The sequence below is a fragment of the Zalophus californianus genome, chromosome 10, assembly GCF_009762305.2.
Source record: "Zalophus californianus isolate mZalCal1 chromosome 10, mZalCal1.pri.v2, whole genome shotgun sequence".
In the NCBI taxonomy this organism is placed as follows: domain Eukaryota; kingdom Metazoa; phylum Chordata; class Mammalia; order Carnivora; family Otariidae; genus Zalophus; species Zalophus californianus.
This window is the reverse complement of record NC_045604.1, coordinates 484,891-501,038: the sequence shown is the minus strand read 5'-3', so window position 1 is coordinate 501,038 and position 16,148 is coordinate 484,891. Positions and strand designations below refer to the sequence as shown.

The 16,148-nt window shown below is 39.0% G+C and overlaps 1 protein-coding gene across 5 annotated transcripts in view; it reads left to right on the top strand.

Annotated features, from left to right (window-relative positions):
* NUP210L (nucleoporin 210 like) overlaps positions 1-16,148 on the top strand; it is an 83,615-nt gene that overhangs the window by 2,549 nt on the left and 64,918 nt on the right. For 3 of the 5 annotated variants that reach the window (XM_027612523.1, XM_027612522.1, XM_027612521.1), the window contains exons 3-7: positions 7,350-7,481; positions 8,388-8,481; positions 9,480-9,630; positions 11,186-11,318; positions 11,991-12,149. In XM_027612523.1, the coding sequence (XP_027468324.1) occupies positions 7,350-7,481; positions 8,388-8,481; positions 9,480-9,630; positions 11,186-11,318; positions 11,991-12,149 (669 nt within the window). Of the gene's footprint in view, positions 1-7,349; positions 7,482-8,387; positions 8,482-9,479; positions 9,631-11,185; positions 11,319-11,990; positions 12,150-16,148 lie in introns of those variants that run through there. The other 2 variants (XM_027612524.1, XM_027612525.1) reach the window with 2 other exon arrangements.

Sequence of the window (16,148 nt, the reverse complement as noted above, 5' to 3'; positions counted from 1 at the left end):
AAGGTCTGAGGTGGGCCTTGAGTAAGGCAAAAGGAACTAAAAAAGCTAGTACTTCTTAAGGTGTGGTCTGTGAACCTGTGTCATCAGCAGCATCAGTATCACTTGGAATCCTAGAAATGTAAATCCCTGGAGTGCCTGGCTGGCTCAGTTGGTGGAGCATGCGACTCTTGATCTCTAGGTTGTAAGTTCGAGCCCCACCCTCGGTGTAGAGATTATTTAAATATAAAACCTCGAAGGGAAAAGAGTGTACTTGGTGACCTTTCCGAGTCGTTGGCCGTGTGGGTTGGGGCAGTCTGAGTCGGGGGTCCTGTGCTGAGATGATTCAAAGCCTTGTTAAAAATGTTCTGGTTGGGGCGCCTGGGTGGCTCAGTTGGTTAAGCGACTGCCTTCAGCTCAGGTCATGATCTCAGGGTCCTGGGATCGAGCCCTGCATCGGGCTCCCTGCTCGGCGGGAAGCCTGCTTCTCCCTCTGACCCTCCCCCTGCTTGTGTTCCCTCTCTTGCTGTCTCTCTCTCTGTGTCAATTAAATAAATAAATAAAATCTTTTAAAAAAAAAATGTTCGGGTCCCCATGAGGCCCTGCTCTACCCAACTTTACCAGATTTGGGTAGGAATGGAGTTCATGGGCTTCATCGTTTATAAAATTAGGATTGCTGATAAAAGAAGTAAAGCTTTGAAAACTTCGAGTCCTGTACCTGCTCATAATCATCATTGACCAGCTTTACTTGGAGTACAGATGGAATGTCATTTTGGCTGTAAATCTCAGCAGTCTCTGTTAGATGGGAACATGGAGCATTGCTGTACACTTGTAGATGTGTTGTTTCCTTTGTGGTGTGAATAAATGTAACTGTGAGATGCAAAAAAGAAAGAAAAATGTAAATTTTCAGACCCCATCTCAGTTCTACTGAATTAGAATCTCAGGAATGGGCCCAGGGAGTTAACAAGCTCTCCAGTGATTCTCATGCATTACTGAAGTCTGGAAGCACTGTACCAGTCTTTTTTAGATTAGAGCAGCTGGAGAAATCCTATTTGTATCCAAAATCAAAGCAAGGCTTTTTGTATCCCAGAGTTTCTGGCACTTCATTGCTACGTTGATAGGCTAGAAATACCTGTATAGTTTTATAAATATTTTGGTAAATGATACATCTGTTACTATGTTATTAAAGAGAAGTTAAAGTTGTTTGGTATACCATAGTTCATATGATTGAAGATGCCATCTAATATAAAGCGGTTTTTTTTTTTTAACCTACCGCTAAGAAAAACATAGCCAACTAAACTATGCTTTTCTTCATTTAGAATTTCTATTTTAGGGGCGCCTGGGTGGCTCAGTCGCTAAGCGTCTGCCTTCGGCTCAGGTCATGGTCCCGGGGTCCTGGGATCAGGCCCCTCATCGGGCTCCCTGCTCGGCGGGGAGCCTGCTTCTCCCTGCCCCGCTCCGCCTGCTTGTGTTCCTGCTCTCGCTGTCTCTCTCTCTGTCAAATAAATAAATAAAATCTTAAAAAAAAAAGAACTTCTATTTTATACCTATAGAAGAACTAAGACTCAGATGGTTATTTTGTATATTTTGTATATTTTGTATATTATGTTTCACTCTCATGCCTAATAAAAAGGAAAATATAAATAAAATAAACTGGCTAAGATATTTCTAAAACTACCATCGTGGTTCTGTCTCAGATGAAATGCTTTTTCACTGGGAATCATCAATGTCTGTGTTTATCCCCACAATATCTTCCTCTGTGCCAGTAAGACTGTTATGGATGCAGTATTTCTTAAAAGAATCAATTAAAAACAAAACATGTAAAAGCTGGGGCACCTGGCTGGCTCAGTTGGAAGAGTGTGTAACTTTTTACTTTCACATTCTCCACCAACTGGGCCAGCCAGTCACCCCAAGAGTGTGCAACTCTTGATCTCGGGGTTGTGAGTTTGAGCCCCACATTGGGTATAGAGATGACTTAAGTAAATAAAACTTAAATAAAACCCTAAAAACTATAATATTGGGCTCTTAAGTTAGCTTTGCAATTATATGGATGTGTTGTGGGTTTTTTTTCTAGTTACGGAAAAGTGCCTGGCACATCTGAGTTACTACCCTTCCCACCCCGTCTTAATCATTTGATTCCCAGGAGATTAAAGAGTGTCACTATTGACCACCAGATTTTCTTCTTACTACTAATATCCATTCTACAAGTTTTGATGCTGGCCTTTTAATGTTCTCACATATGCAATCAATCACAACTATGTCGTGACTGCTGCCTGGCTGACAGGAAGTGAAAGATGTCATCAGTTATAAGATAAAACTCAATTTCAGAGATGTTAAAATATCCAAAAACTAACTGTCTTAGAATCAGTGAAATACGGTATGAGGACTCTCAAAGGTGAGAATATTTGAGGAACATGTCTTACGGGGCAGCTACAATAGATAAAGAAGTTCAGAAAAGAAGAATTGTATTGGTCACATGAGCAATTTTTAAATGTAATTACTTTTAACTACATGAATTCACTGTGATATCAGAAGATACATTTATACAATTGCTAGAAAAAATGTCAAATCTGGCTCTCAGCTTAATTTCATCTGACTCATAAGTATTCCAAAGTTAAGTACCTTTTAAATCAGCTTTCCTAATTTTGCTAGACTCTCAATAATAAATGCCAGTTTCAGTGTCCTACCAGGTAACATTCTCATCTGAGTGGAAAAGAACACTCTGAAAGGGGGAGGTGCGAGAGGGAGAGGACACTGTGAAAGGGAAGCATATGCCTAAGAGATTGTTCATTCGTTTGATGAATATTTATTGAAATGCCTAGAACTATAAGGTGTCTGTAAAGATAGAAAGATTTAAGCACTCCATTGGTATTTAGGTACTTAGAATTTTATGATGTTTTTGTCGACACTGTAGTAAAGCAAATTAGTGGCTTTGATGGAGATGATGGATAGAAGTGATAAACTGTAGGGGGCTTGTTTTATTTGGTAAGAATGCTACATTTCTTTTGATTTTTGTTTTGCTTTGACCAGGTGCTACTTCATTTGGTAAAACCTTCAAAGAATATAAAAGGTTATATAGTGAAAAGTAAGCCTTTAATCTTTCTCCAGGAGAGAGCCACTTTTCTGTATCCTTCAGAGGCAGTCTGAATATATGAATATACCCTTTTTCTAGTGGGAAATCTAGATTTTTAACCTTAGGTAAAGGACAAGTGGAGGAGTTTGGAGATGAAGGCATGATTTTAGCTCACATGGAAGAGGAAGAAAGCGTTTGAATAACTGGATGATTTTGGTGTGGGGTGAGAGGACTGTCGGGTGATCAGTACTTACTGTGGTGTGCTCAGCATGTTGTTGATGTTCCATAAATACTTACAGGTTGATTAATTGCTACAGTGGATTATAATTGTATAAACAAGAGAGTTGATTTGGAAGCTAGGATAAATACGAGAGTCGGGGAAGGCAGGAAATGTTTGCCATTTCTGCTCCCTCTCTTTTGCTCCTGGCTCTGCATCCCTTTGGTTCTTGCAATGCTGGTTTCATTCTCTTATTTTTTTCTTCCTTCTTCATCTCCCTGGATCAATTCTCATCCTCTCTATTTCATTCATTTTTCTTTCTTTATTACCTTGCTCCTGTGTGGACCTGAAGTATACCTGAAGTAATATGAACATGTAGATAAGAAAATTCATTATATTATTTAATAAAGTTATTCATTTTTTAAAAAGATTTTATTTATTTATTTGACAGAGAGAGAGACAGCAAAAGAGGGAACACAAGCAGGGGGAGTGAGAGAGGGAGAAGCAGGCTTCCTGCCGAGCAGGGAGCCCGATGCGGGGCTCAATCCCAGGCCTCCGGGATCACCACCCGAGCTGAAGGCAGCTGCTCAACCGACTGAGCCACCCAGCCACTTACCTCTTTAGAGGTAAGTTGAGCACCTGGGTGGTTCAGTTGGTTAAGTGTCTGACTCTTGATTTTGGCTCAGGTCATGATCTCAGAGTTGTGAGTTCGAGCCCCTGTCAGGCTCCGCATGGGTGTGGAGCCTGCTTAAGATTTTCTCTCTCTTCCTCTGCCTTTCCCCTTACCTTTCCTTGTCCAAAAAGAAAAAAAAAGAAACCTTAAAAATTAAAAAAAAAAAAAAGAGGTAAGTTGAAGGTATGATATTTCTCTTAATCACTCTAAATTCACCTATAGTTCATACAAGGTAATTTTTTTCTTTATGGTCGATGGCCATGTATTGAAAAGCTTATTGCTATTGAAGTGGTCAGATGGGTAGTCTTTATGTGCACAAGGCTTTTCATACTTTTATGTAAGGTCACAGCTACTTTTTTTTTTAAAGATTTTATTTATTTATTCATGAGAGACAGAGGGAGAGAGAGAGAGAGAAGCAGAGGGAGAAGCAGGCTCCCAAGGAGCAGGGAGCCAGATGCGGGACTCGATCCCAGGACCCCGGGACCATGACCTGAGCCGAAGGCAGACGCTTAACATCTGAGCCATCCAGGCGCCCAGGTCACAGCTACTTCTGTCCTCTGATTGCCCTATGTATTTCTCCACAGAAGAAAAGTATTTAAGGGACACCTGGGTGGCTCAGTCGGTTAAGCGTCTGCCTTCGGCTCAGGTCATGATCCCAGGGTCCTGGGATTGAGTCCCACATCAGGCTCCTTGCTGAGCAGGGAGCCTGCTTCTCCCTCTGCCTGCCTCTGTCTCTCTCTCTGATAAATAAAATCTTTAAAAAAAAAAAAAAGAAAAGAAAAGTAATTTCCTGTTTAATTACTGTTAGATTATCCAGTGCCTAATTATCTAGTATATATTATGTGAGTTCACTCTTCCTTCCTTGGAACACTTCCTTAATAGTATGTTTTACCAGCAGATCCCATGAGATTTCAGCTTCTCTTGGTTCTTAATGATAGCTCCCATATTTTGGTCTTCATTTCTTTTTTTTTTTTTTAAGATTTTATTTCTTTATTTGACAGAGAGAGAGTGAGCATAAGCAGTGGGAGCGGCAGACAGAGGGAGAAGCAGGCTCCCCGCTGAGCAGGGAGCCCGATGCGGGACTTGATCCCAGGACCCTGGGATCATGACCTGAGCTGAAGGCAGACGCTTCACCAACTGAGTCACCCAGGCTTCCCATTCTTCATTTCTTTTAACTTCAGGTTCTGTTCAATTAAATGTTAAGTAAAAGAATTAATCAAGTAAATTTTTAAAATATTTTCTTTTAAAATAACTTTAAATTTACAGAAGGAATGCAAAGATAGTACAAAGAGTTCCCATATACTCTTTACCCAGTTTTCTTTAATATTCCACTAATGTCCTTTTTCTGGTCTAGGATTTAATTCAAGACACCACATTACTAAACTACATGATTGTGTTTGTGACTCTGACAGTTTCCACCCAGGCATCCCTTCTTTTGTGGAATTTTTAAATGGAAGGAAAATGTTAATCAGGTAATATAGGCAAGCGTCCCTCAAAAAAGGCCAAGGAGCATCAAAATATGCTCTATTTCAGGCAAAGCTATACTACCTTTCACAAGAAACACAAAAACTGACTTAATCATCCTGAAACTATATTTACACTGGGGTTCAACAATTAAGTAAATACACTGTAGATACTGAGTGTCTGGTTTCTTGTTACCAGAGAAAGGAATTGCACTGTGGTACAAGATTAGAACCAAAGATATCACTATGATTTCATGTTTACATTAATATAGACACAGAAAAATAGATACAGAAATACAGGTATGTGTATATACATGGTTAGTGTATATACATATACACTTTTTTAGCACTGTCTGCTGAGAGGGCCAAGGAACAGTGACACTACTAGCAACAAAGAACACCAGCAGCAGATCTTGGTTTCTAAATATAGTTCTCTCACAAAAAGAACCGGGACTCTTTGAGGAAATAGCTGGGCGGGAGAAAATACAAGATGGGCCTGGCTCATCTTAGAGTGCTAAAAAGTAAGGAAGTACTACAACTAATTACTTGATTAAGATGGGGCAAGGCCAAAGGACACAGGAGTCAACCTGAAAGAGTTCCTAATGGCCAAAGCTAGAAAAACTGGAGTAATAAAATAAATTATGATAGTACTGGATTATAAACCAAAAATAAATACCCATGAGTCAATACTTACATAAATAATGAATGAATAAATAAATGAGAACTTGTTTGTAAGATGTAAGTTACCTTCTTTACAGAAGAATGCTATTAAAGTGTGGAAAGGATTAGGGAAATAGAAAATAGAAAATCAGAACTCCACAGTAGGGATGCCTGGGTGGCTCAGTTGGTTAAGCGTCTGCCCTCAGCTCAGGTCATGATCCCAGGGTCCTGGGATCGAGCCCCTGCATTGGGCTCCCTGCTCAGCGGGAAGCCTGCTTCTCCCTCTGCCTGCTGTTCCCACTGCTTGTGTGCCCTCTCTCTCCCTGACAAATAAATAAATAAATATTTTTAAAAAAATAAAAATAAATAAAAATTCCATAAAAGCAGATCCACAGCTAGGAACAGAGTTTACCCTTGATGTCCATCGGTAATTTTGGGTATTGTAGTGGTAGTTACTTTGCTTTTGTTGTTGTAGATGAAGCTAAAAGTAAAAAATTTATAAGAATGAGACAGCTATGTAGGCAGTTCTCTAACACGTAGTAAATATAAGAGGTGGGGTTATTGTTAAAAGACAGTACAAAACAGTTTTTATTTCATCCTCATTTCATTCTATACTGTTTCTTTTTGTGTTTTCTGAAGTTCACTGTGGCTATATCCACCAGAACTCTGGTTGGGTCTAATACATTGTTCCCAGGCTTTTTAACCTCATAGAGAGAAAAATTTATTGCTAGGATTGACATATGGTTGTCACCCTTTTACTTTCTGAAACAAATACATTAAAAAAAATCTAATGCCATAATTTCATAAAAGAAAAAACTTTAATACCTCAAAGCTCAGATAGAATATAATAATAAAGTATATTCCTTTATTATTTTTTAAGATTTTATTTTTAAGTAATCTCTACACACAGTGTGGGGCTCAAACTCACAACCCCAAGATCAAGAGTTGCATGCTCCACTGACTGACCTAGCCAGGCACCCCTAAAATATATTCCTTCAAAGTGAATACATTTAATCTTATTACTCATTATGTTAAGATTCCTACCTTTCTCATTTTTCCATGGATGAATGAAAATATTATTATAGATCAGTGTTTGAGAACGACTGGTCTGTTGTCTTATAAACAGAGACTTTTGAATTTTTCATTATGCTCTTTTCTTCCACAGCTTGAAAGCAACTGTTAATAGTCTTTCTTTTTTATAATATAGAATAAGCTTTTGAGTGTTTGAGACATTTAATAGATTCATGACCTATTGAATTAAATTCTAAGTTTTTGGGTTCATCATAGTGACTGACCATGAACTACGCTGTGATGTTAAGGTTGATGTGATAGACAGCATTGAAATTATATCTCGAACCCGGGAACTCTATGTAGATGATTCACCACTGGAACTGATGGTGAGAGCATTGGATGCTGAAGGTAAGGGACTCAGAAGATTCAACAAAATTACCTAAAATAAAGTAATACTCCTTTGTGTTTAGTACTTGGAAAAAAAGCAACCTGAGAGATAAAAGTAGATTAGAAATAGTATTTATTTTTTTATATGAAGTTCATGTACATGAGGAATTGATAATTATGAGTATGGTTCAGTGTATTAGCTACATACTTTCATAAAATTTTTTCTGCTACATTTAATTATTGGTTATCTCAGAAGTTTTCTTAAATATCCGGAGCTTCTGCTGATGGTCCCTAGATCAGCCATTAAGAACATTTGTTTGGAATTTATTACTAGCTCTGTTTTGGTCAGTTCACTTTCTATAGCCAGGGGAATTACGTGTAAACCTATGAAAAAATTTTATAATTTTATCTTTCTTGAGACAGATTTTATATTGCTTTTAGTGTACCATATTAATGTGTAATATGGTATTTAAAACATTTAAATTTATTGCCACTTTCTTTGTAAACCATTGTAAATAATTTTTTAAATCTGAAAAATAAATATTAGAAATATTCTGGAATCTAGTTTTCAGAAAAATTTTTGTTGAAGGGAATCGGGATTTAGGGATGCCTGTCAACCCTGAGGTAGACTATATAGTGACCTTTATGTAGAACGGTACAGAAAGAGTAGCATAACTTTTGTCAGCCAGAAGTTAATCAGCTTGAGTCTTTTCTGCATCAGAAAGTTTGTGTACCAACAGTACTTTTATTGTTTGTGTAGGGATCTTCCTGGTATATGTGTTTTAAATTCTTAATGGTAGTGCTTCTATTTGTTAATGAAGGAGGCCTAAATATAATTTTCTAGGTAGGTTTCTCTTTCTTGTTAAAGATACCTGAATATTTTTGAATATGTGATTCTGCCCTGTCTGCTTTTGGCTTGCTTTATAGGAAATACTTTTAGTAGTTTGGCAGGGATGATGTTTGAGTGGAGCATTGCCCAGGATAACGAATCAGCAAGAGAAGAATTGTCTAGCAAAATTAGGTAACATTGAAACCAAACATAAACCATCTGATTTTGAAGGAGACATCTGCCTTTGGGTGGCACACTGAACAGCAGCTATTTGTATGGGCTTTGATAATCCTGCTGTCTGGACTTCTTTGGGACAGATAAATTTGCCAGGGGGAAATGTCTTTGATAGAATGACATGGTGCGGGTGCAGGTACTTTTATGCTTGTTTAATTTGAACCACTGCAGAGGAATTCATGAGCTCAGGACTCTATAATTGTTCGAGCCAGGTGTGTCTTCTGGCAGTTTTGTTGTTTATGCTGTCTGCACATGCTGGAATACAGTGAGTGGATGATACTATGAAATTTTGTCTTTAGTACTAAGAAATAGCTCTCACATAGTCCCAGGTTTTAGTACCACAACAGTTTTAGCCTGAAGCACATTAAATACTTTTGTTCTATCTAATCCTTATGGAAAACAGATTTTTTTTTAATTTTTAATTTTTTTAATTTAATTTTTTTAAAAAGATCTTATTTATTTATTTGACAGAGAGACACAGCCAGAGAGGGAATACAAGCAGGGGGAGTGGGAGAGGGAGAAGCAGGCTTCCTGCTGAGCAGGGAGCCCAATGCGAGGCTCAATCCCAGGACCCTGGGATCATGATCCGAGCCCAAGGCAGATGCTTAACTGACTGAGCCACCCAGTCTCCCCAAAACAGATTTTTTTTAAAAGATTTTATTTATTTATTTGACAGAGAGAACATGAGCAGGGGGAGAAGCAGAGGGAGGGGGAGAAGCAGGCCCCCCGCTGAGCAGGGAGCCTGATGTGGGGCTCAATCCCAGGACCCTGGGATCATGACCCAAGCCGAAGGCAGACACTTAACTGAGCCACCCAGGTGCCCATGGAAAACAAATTTTCGGACTTTTTACACTATATAGACATTGAAGAGACTATGTTTAAAGTCTCTTAGGGCATTTTGGAAGATGACTCATTACTTGATTGCACTAGAAACAAACTTTATTTTATCTCTTAAGGATTCTGAAATACTCCGAAGCAGAATATTCTCCCCCAGTGTATATAGCTGAGATGGAAAAAGAAGAGAAACAAGGAGATATGATTTTGGTGTCTGGGATCAGAACTGGTGCTGCTGTTGTAAAAGTTCGAATTTATGAGCCATTCTATAAGGTAAGAAGTTTGTGCCATAAACTTTCAAACTTTCGTTTAAGGGCCTTTTCCGTGGAAAATACTATTCCTTATATTTATTTATAGTAGAAGCCCTTTAACCTGATATGATTTGGGTCAATAGTTGGTGATTTAATCGAAAAGTCATTTGAAGTAGATAGACATAAAAAAAACTTGTCTTCATTAAGCCTGTTACTGCCTAAGTATAATTACACATACACCTGGTGTTTCTCTTAAAATGGGTAAGTGTAGTTTGTTCACCCGTCCTTTGGTGTAGGCCCAAGATGTTTCCTTGACCATGAGCTCACGGATTAGAAACATGTATGCTCACGCTTACACCTGTTGCAGCTCCTACTTTCTTTTTCTTTTTTTTTTTTTTAAGATTTTATTTATTTATTTGAGACACAGAGATACAGAGAGAGAAAGCATGAGCAGGGAGAGAGGCAGAGGGAGAAGCAGGCTCCCCACTGAGCCAGGAGCCCAATGTGGGGCTCGATCCCATGACCCTGGGGTCATGACCGGAGCCGAAGGCAGACGCTTAACCATCTGAGTCACCCAGGCGCCCCTCTATTTGTTTTCATTTTTCATTTCATTTTATAGTCAAGTGAAAAATTAGACATGTGTGAAGCAATTTGAGTACAGAATTCTGTATTTTTCAAGGATTTTTCCATGATCTTTTACATTTTTCACCTACACCTGACTTTGCTAGCTGTACATTTTAGCAGCTTGCTTTGGCCTTCTTTTCAAAACATTTAAATTTTTTGTAGAAACAACAGCTCTCTTCGCACTTGTGGTTTATTTTTTAAGGTAATTATAATTAAAAGTGCAAATGGCATAAGTAGGTTTCAGAAAAATCAGTGTCTTTTGGTGAGTGTCTAATTCAAATATCAGGGACGTGGTATGGACATCATAGAGAAAGCCTACCAGCCTTGTGTCGGGTCAGTCTTCACAACAATCAAGGTGTTCAGCAAGGGTAGAGAGTAGTGGGAAGGGAATTCACTGGAGGCTGGTCAGAAGAATTTCTGTGGCATTCAGTTAAGTCTTCCCTTGCATTTCTACACATGTGCCTTTTTATTTACCAACTCTTCTGCTTTAGGAGTCTTGTCATTTTCTATTCTTCGTTTGAGTGACTTAGAAAGTCAGTATAGTATTAAGATTCATAGTCACTTTTTAAGGCTAACTGAAATTATGATTTGTGATTAGGAAAGCATTTTTTTTTAATATGGTTTCTTTTTTTTTTTAAGCTTTTATTTATTTATTTATTTGAGAGAGAGAATGAGAGAGAGAGAGAGAGCATGAGATGGGGGATGGTCAGAGGGAGAAGCAGACTCCCTGCTGAGCAGGGAGCCCGATGCGGGACTCGATCCCGGGACTCCGGGATCATGACCTGAGCCGAAGGCAGTCGCTTAACCAACTGAGCCACCCAGGTGCCCAGGAAAGCATTTTTAAATCTCTATAAGATATTTTAAAAGAGACTTATAAGAAGTAAACTTTTAACAAGGAAGATGACCTTCAAGATTTTGGCTACGGAACCTAGTTTTTTTCCTTCCTCTTCTAGAAAGTGGCAGCAGCACTGATACGTCTGCTAGTTTTGGAGAATATATTTCTTATACCATCCCATGATATTTATCTCTTAGTAGGAGCATATATTAAATACCGAGTTGCAAAAATGGTGCAGGGAAGAATGACAGGTAAGGTGATTTATCTTTTCCTAAGACTAACATTTCCCAAATCCTTCTGCTGACAATAAGAGAAGCAACTCCACCTTATGTATACAAATACTTCTTTGTGTTTTTAGATTTTGTGATAAAGTATTCCTTAATTGCTATACTTGAGATAACATTGGACAGAGATAGTCCCCAGGTCTTGAACAGGCTAATGCTTAGCGCCACTGCCACCAAATATTTAGTAGATTTTATAGGGCAAGTGAGGAAACTTTACCAGAAGGGACTTGAATGATCTTTGCAAAAGTTGTTTCTTGAGAAACTCAGTTCATTAATTGAAAACTTAACACTCTGTTGACCCTAGAAGTCCCACTGAGTTTATAAAGTGGGCATTGGCTCCAATAGCATTAGTCCTTTCCTTCCTTACTTAGTGGGGATCCTTCTTACTACTTTCAGTTCACTGGTTTTTAAGAATACAAGCAATACCAACGATAAACTCACATAGTACCCCCCAAATGGCTGTGTCAAAATTCATCATAGTGTGAAGGAAAGTATAAGCAGATCATACTCTTATTTAGCCCTGCTTATAATCCAACAATACAATCCAATCCTTTTATAATCCAACAATACACTGTTGTCTTTTACAACTATGTAAAAGTGGCTGTTCTTGTTACATTTATGTATCTTTATGTCTTACAGAGGTGGGATTTCCCCTAGAACACTATACACTGGAATTGCAAGACCACAGAGTTGCATGTAATTGGTCTCTTTCTGGGAAAGTGGCTTTACTGGATGAGAAAAGAGCTATGGTGACTGCTGTCCAACTGGGCCAAACTAACCTTGTCTTTGTCCATAAAAGTATCCTTTTCAAGTTTTAGCTGTCAATCTATGTTTCCTTGAGCATGTGAGACATGTTCCTTGGTAAAGTAATTTGCTAAGATTATACTTATTTTGTATCGGCTTTATTTTTAACAAAGGACTATAAATTATTATAGTCATAATTTCTAACAGAGGGTAGGTGGGGAAAAGAATAGTTGGAACTTGGTTTCAATGCTTATTTGCAACCTCGATTAAATTATAAAGAGACTGGGGAAAACAGCTTGAAGAAACTTGTGTGGATTTTATTTAATTTGTTCTTTCCCATTTCCACATGAATAATTGAGAAAAGATGGTATGGTATTGTCTGCAGTAGATGCTTAATTAATATTTGTTAAATTGAGTTGAGAATAATTTTTAAAAATTGACTAAACCTGCTCTGTAAGGACTGAACAAAAAAAGAGATTTAGAGCTCTGTTATAGTCAAAGAAAACAAAACAGAATGAAGATTTAAACTCCAGAAAATTGAAATGTTTGGACTCCATTTCTCAATGTTTGATTTTGAAATATTTCCTATTTTTGAATATTTGAACCTGAAAGAAATTAATTCATTTAGCAAATATCTATTATAATCCTACAATATCCTCAGCATTGTTCTGAGTGCTGGGGATGTGGACTGCTATTTTACTCAGAGTAGTTAGGGAAGTCTTTTTTGATAAGGCAGCACTGCAGCAGTGGGTCGTGCAGACACCTGGGTGAAAGAGCTCCAGGAAGAGGGAATAGCAATTGCCAAGGTTGTGAAGCAGGAGCATGTCTGGCATGTTTAAAGATGGGGAGAGAAAGCACTGAGGCTGAAGTGCCAAAAATCAGGGGAAAGAAGGAGAGGTGGTAGAGTAGGGGAGGGAGTAAGTTGTGTGGCACCTAGTAGGCTAGAAAAGTACGGTATTCCTTGTATAATCATATTAGTTAGCTATTTATATTACTTGTCTAAACATATTAAGGAGGGTTTTTGGTCCAAAGTTGTTTGTTTCTTAGTCATTTTAAGGTGCATAGGACATTGGTCAACAGATACAATATAATACCTACAAAACTAAGCCATTCAATATTTGAGCCCCAGCTGTGTGTGAGGTACTTCCCTGAATTCCCCAGGCAGACTTATAGGACCTTTTTTTTCCATATTCTCAGTTCATATTGTTATTTATTCCAAAGTAGTAGATATTAAAACATATTTATCTATTTATATGTCTTCTTGAGGATATGGATGGTGACTATTCATAATTTCTTCCAGCACCATAATGTCTTCTAGCACCAGCACTGGCTGGTGGGAACTGTTCGTAGAGATTGGGTAAATAACAAGAGAAGCAGCAGGTTTAAGGAAAAAGAAAACTAGATTAGTTTTTCACAAGTTAACCTGAAGTACCTGTGGGATAGACATGCCAACAGATATTTTTATTTTTTTTAAAGATTTTATTTTATTTATTTGAGAGCGAGAGAGCTCATGCCCAGGAGACCACGAAGGAGGGGGGAGGGACAGAGGGCCTGGATCATGACCTGAGTGAAGGCAGACACTTAACTGAGCCACTCAGGTGCCCCCAGCAGATATTTTTACTGTGCATCTGGAGGACAAAGATTCAGGATAAAGACAGATATTTGAGAGATCAGTTTATAGATAGGTGATCGTGGAAGCTGTTGTAGACAAAAATCACTTAGGGAGAGCATATAGAGTGAGAGGAGAGGAGGACCAAAGACTGTGTATCGCCAGCTTTTAAGGTTCATACGGAAAAAGAGGAATTCTTTTTTTTTTTCAAGATTTTATTTATTTGAGAGAGAGAGAAGGAGTAGGGGGGAGAGGGGCAGAGGCAGAGGGAGAGAATCTTAAGCAGACTCCACACTGAGTGCAGAGCCCACGCGGCGGGGCTCAGTCTCATGACCCTGCAATCATGACCTGAGCCGAAATCAAGAGTTGGGCACTTAACCTACTGAGCCACTCAGGCGCCCCAAGATGTAGAACTTTTTTAAGAGAAGAGAAACTTGAACATGTCTGTAAGTAAACAGAGAGAGAGCAGAGATATGGGAGAAAGGAGGGTCAGTTGGTGGAACAAGGTTTCTGAGGGGCAAGAGAAAATGAGATGCAGAACAGGTGAAAGGATTAGGTGGAAGATCTCTTATTCTGACAAAGGAGGAATGAATTAGTTTAGAGATCTATCCAGATCTGCTTCCTCATCTGTAAAGTGGAGGGAATGTTGTATCTCTGAATTTCCTTCTAGCTCTTACATTTTATGAATGTTATATTAGAGTACATATCAGAACCAACCTACGTTGGCACAGAGGTGCCTGTACAGTCTCTAAAAGATTTGCTTTAATGACTAGATAAAAGTAATTTTTAATTGATATATCAATTGTATATATATCAATAGCTCATTTGGAATATTGAGGCAGTTTTGAAAGTTTGATCCCTCAAGTGGATTAAATATTATTTTATTTCCATTATCACGATGGATTACTGTAGTGATAAATTGTAATCTCGCACATGACTGAATTACTATAACTCTTAAATTAGTGTACTTTGAGTATTTTCTTTTTTTTTTAAGATTTTATTTATTTATTTGACAGAGACAGACAGCTAGAGAGGGAACACAAGCAGGGGGAGCTGCAGAGGGAGAAGCAGGCTCCCCACTGAGCAGGGAGCCTGACAGTGGGGCTCGATCCCAGGACGCTGGGATCATGACCTGAGCCGAAGGCAGATGCTTAACGACTGAGGCACCCGGGCGCCCCTGAATGAGTGTTTTCTGTTCAGTCATCTCAGTTATATATTTCTTCTTAGCTTTTGGGTGTAGTATATTTTGGAGAGGAAAGTATATTCCTAGTTAGATTCTGTATAGGACAATAACAGTAAGTTTGTATTTTTGCTAGAATTTAACTGAAGGGATAGTGGGTAATATGGACTATAAGTGACTAGAAGTATCTTTTATGACAAAGAGAAAACATTTTGGTAATAAAGATTTACCACAGATAATGGAAAATCAACTAGTGATTTTTTTTTTTTTAAGATTGTATTTATTTGACAGAGACAGACACAGCGAGAGAGGGAACACAAGCAGGGGGAGTGGGAGAGGGAGAAATAGGCTTCCTGCCGAGCAGGGAGCCCGATGCAGGGCTGGATCCTGGGACCCTGGGATCATGACCTGAGCCAAAGGCAGACGCTTAATGACTGAGCCACCCAGGCGCCCCTAGTGATTTTTTTTTTTTAAGATTTTTATTTATTTGTTTGACAGAGAGAGACACAGCGAGAGAGGGAACACAAGCAGGGGGGTAGGAGAGGGAGAAGCAGGCCTCCCACAGAGCAGGGAGCCCGATGCGGGGCTCGATCCCAGGACCCTGGGATCACGACCTGAGCCGAAGGCAGACGCCTAACGACTGAGCCACCCCGGCGCCCCATCGACTAGTGATTTTTAAAACTGTTTGCAGAGCCCAAGGCAAGTTGCTGGGCTGGATGGCAAGTCATATACCCCTCCTCCCTCTTCATCACCACTGTTCATTTCTTTTTTTTTTTTTTAAAGATTTTATGTATGTATGTATGTATTTGAGAGAGAGAGAGAGAAACAGCATGAGAGGGGAGAGGGTCGGGGGGTGGGGAAGCAGGCTCCCCACTGAGCAGGGAGCCCGATGCGGGACTCGAACCCGGGACTCCAGGATCATGACCTGAGCCGAAGGCAGTCGCTTAACCAACGGAGCCACCCAGGCATCCACCACTGTTCATTTCAACAGCCAGAGTGATGCTACTTTGTCCTGCTTTCCATAATGGGCCCCTTATATAAGAATTTACTTGGAGGAAGAGTTCTACAGCTAAATGAATATTAAAAGCATGGAACATGATCTTTTTTCTATCTTTCCATTTTCCTTAAATTTGAAATTCAAGAATACCTGATTCCTATTATGACTGAGTCCCTCAGACTTTTCTCAGAAGTGTACACGTTTAAGTTTTTGCTTTCCAAAGGATAATAAAAGATAGGATTTTTGTTTGTTTCTGTTTGTGCACTT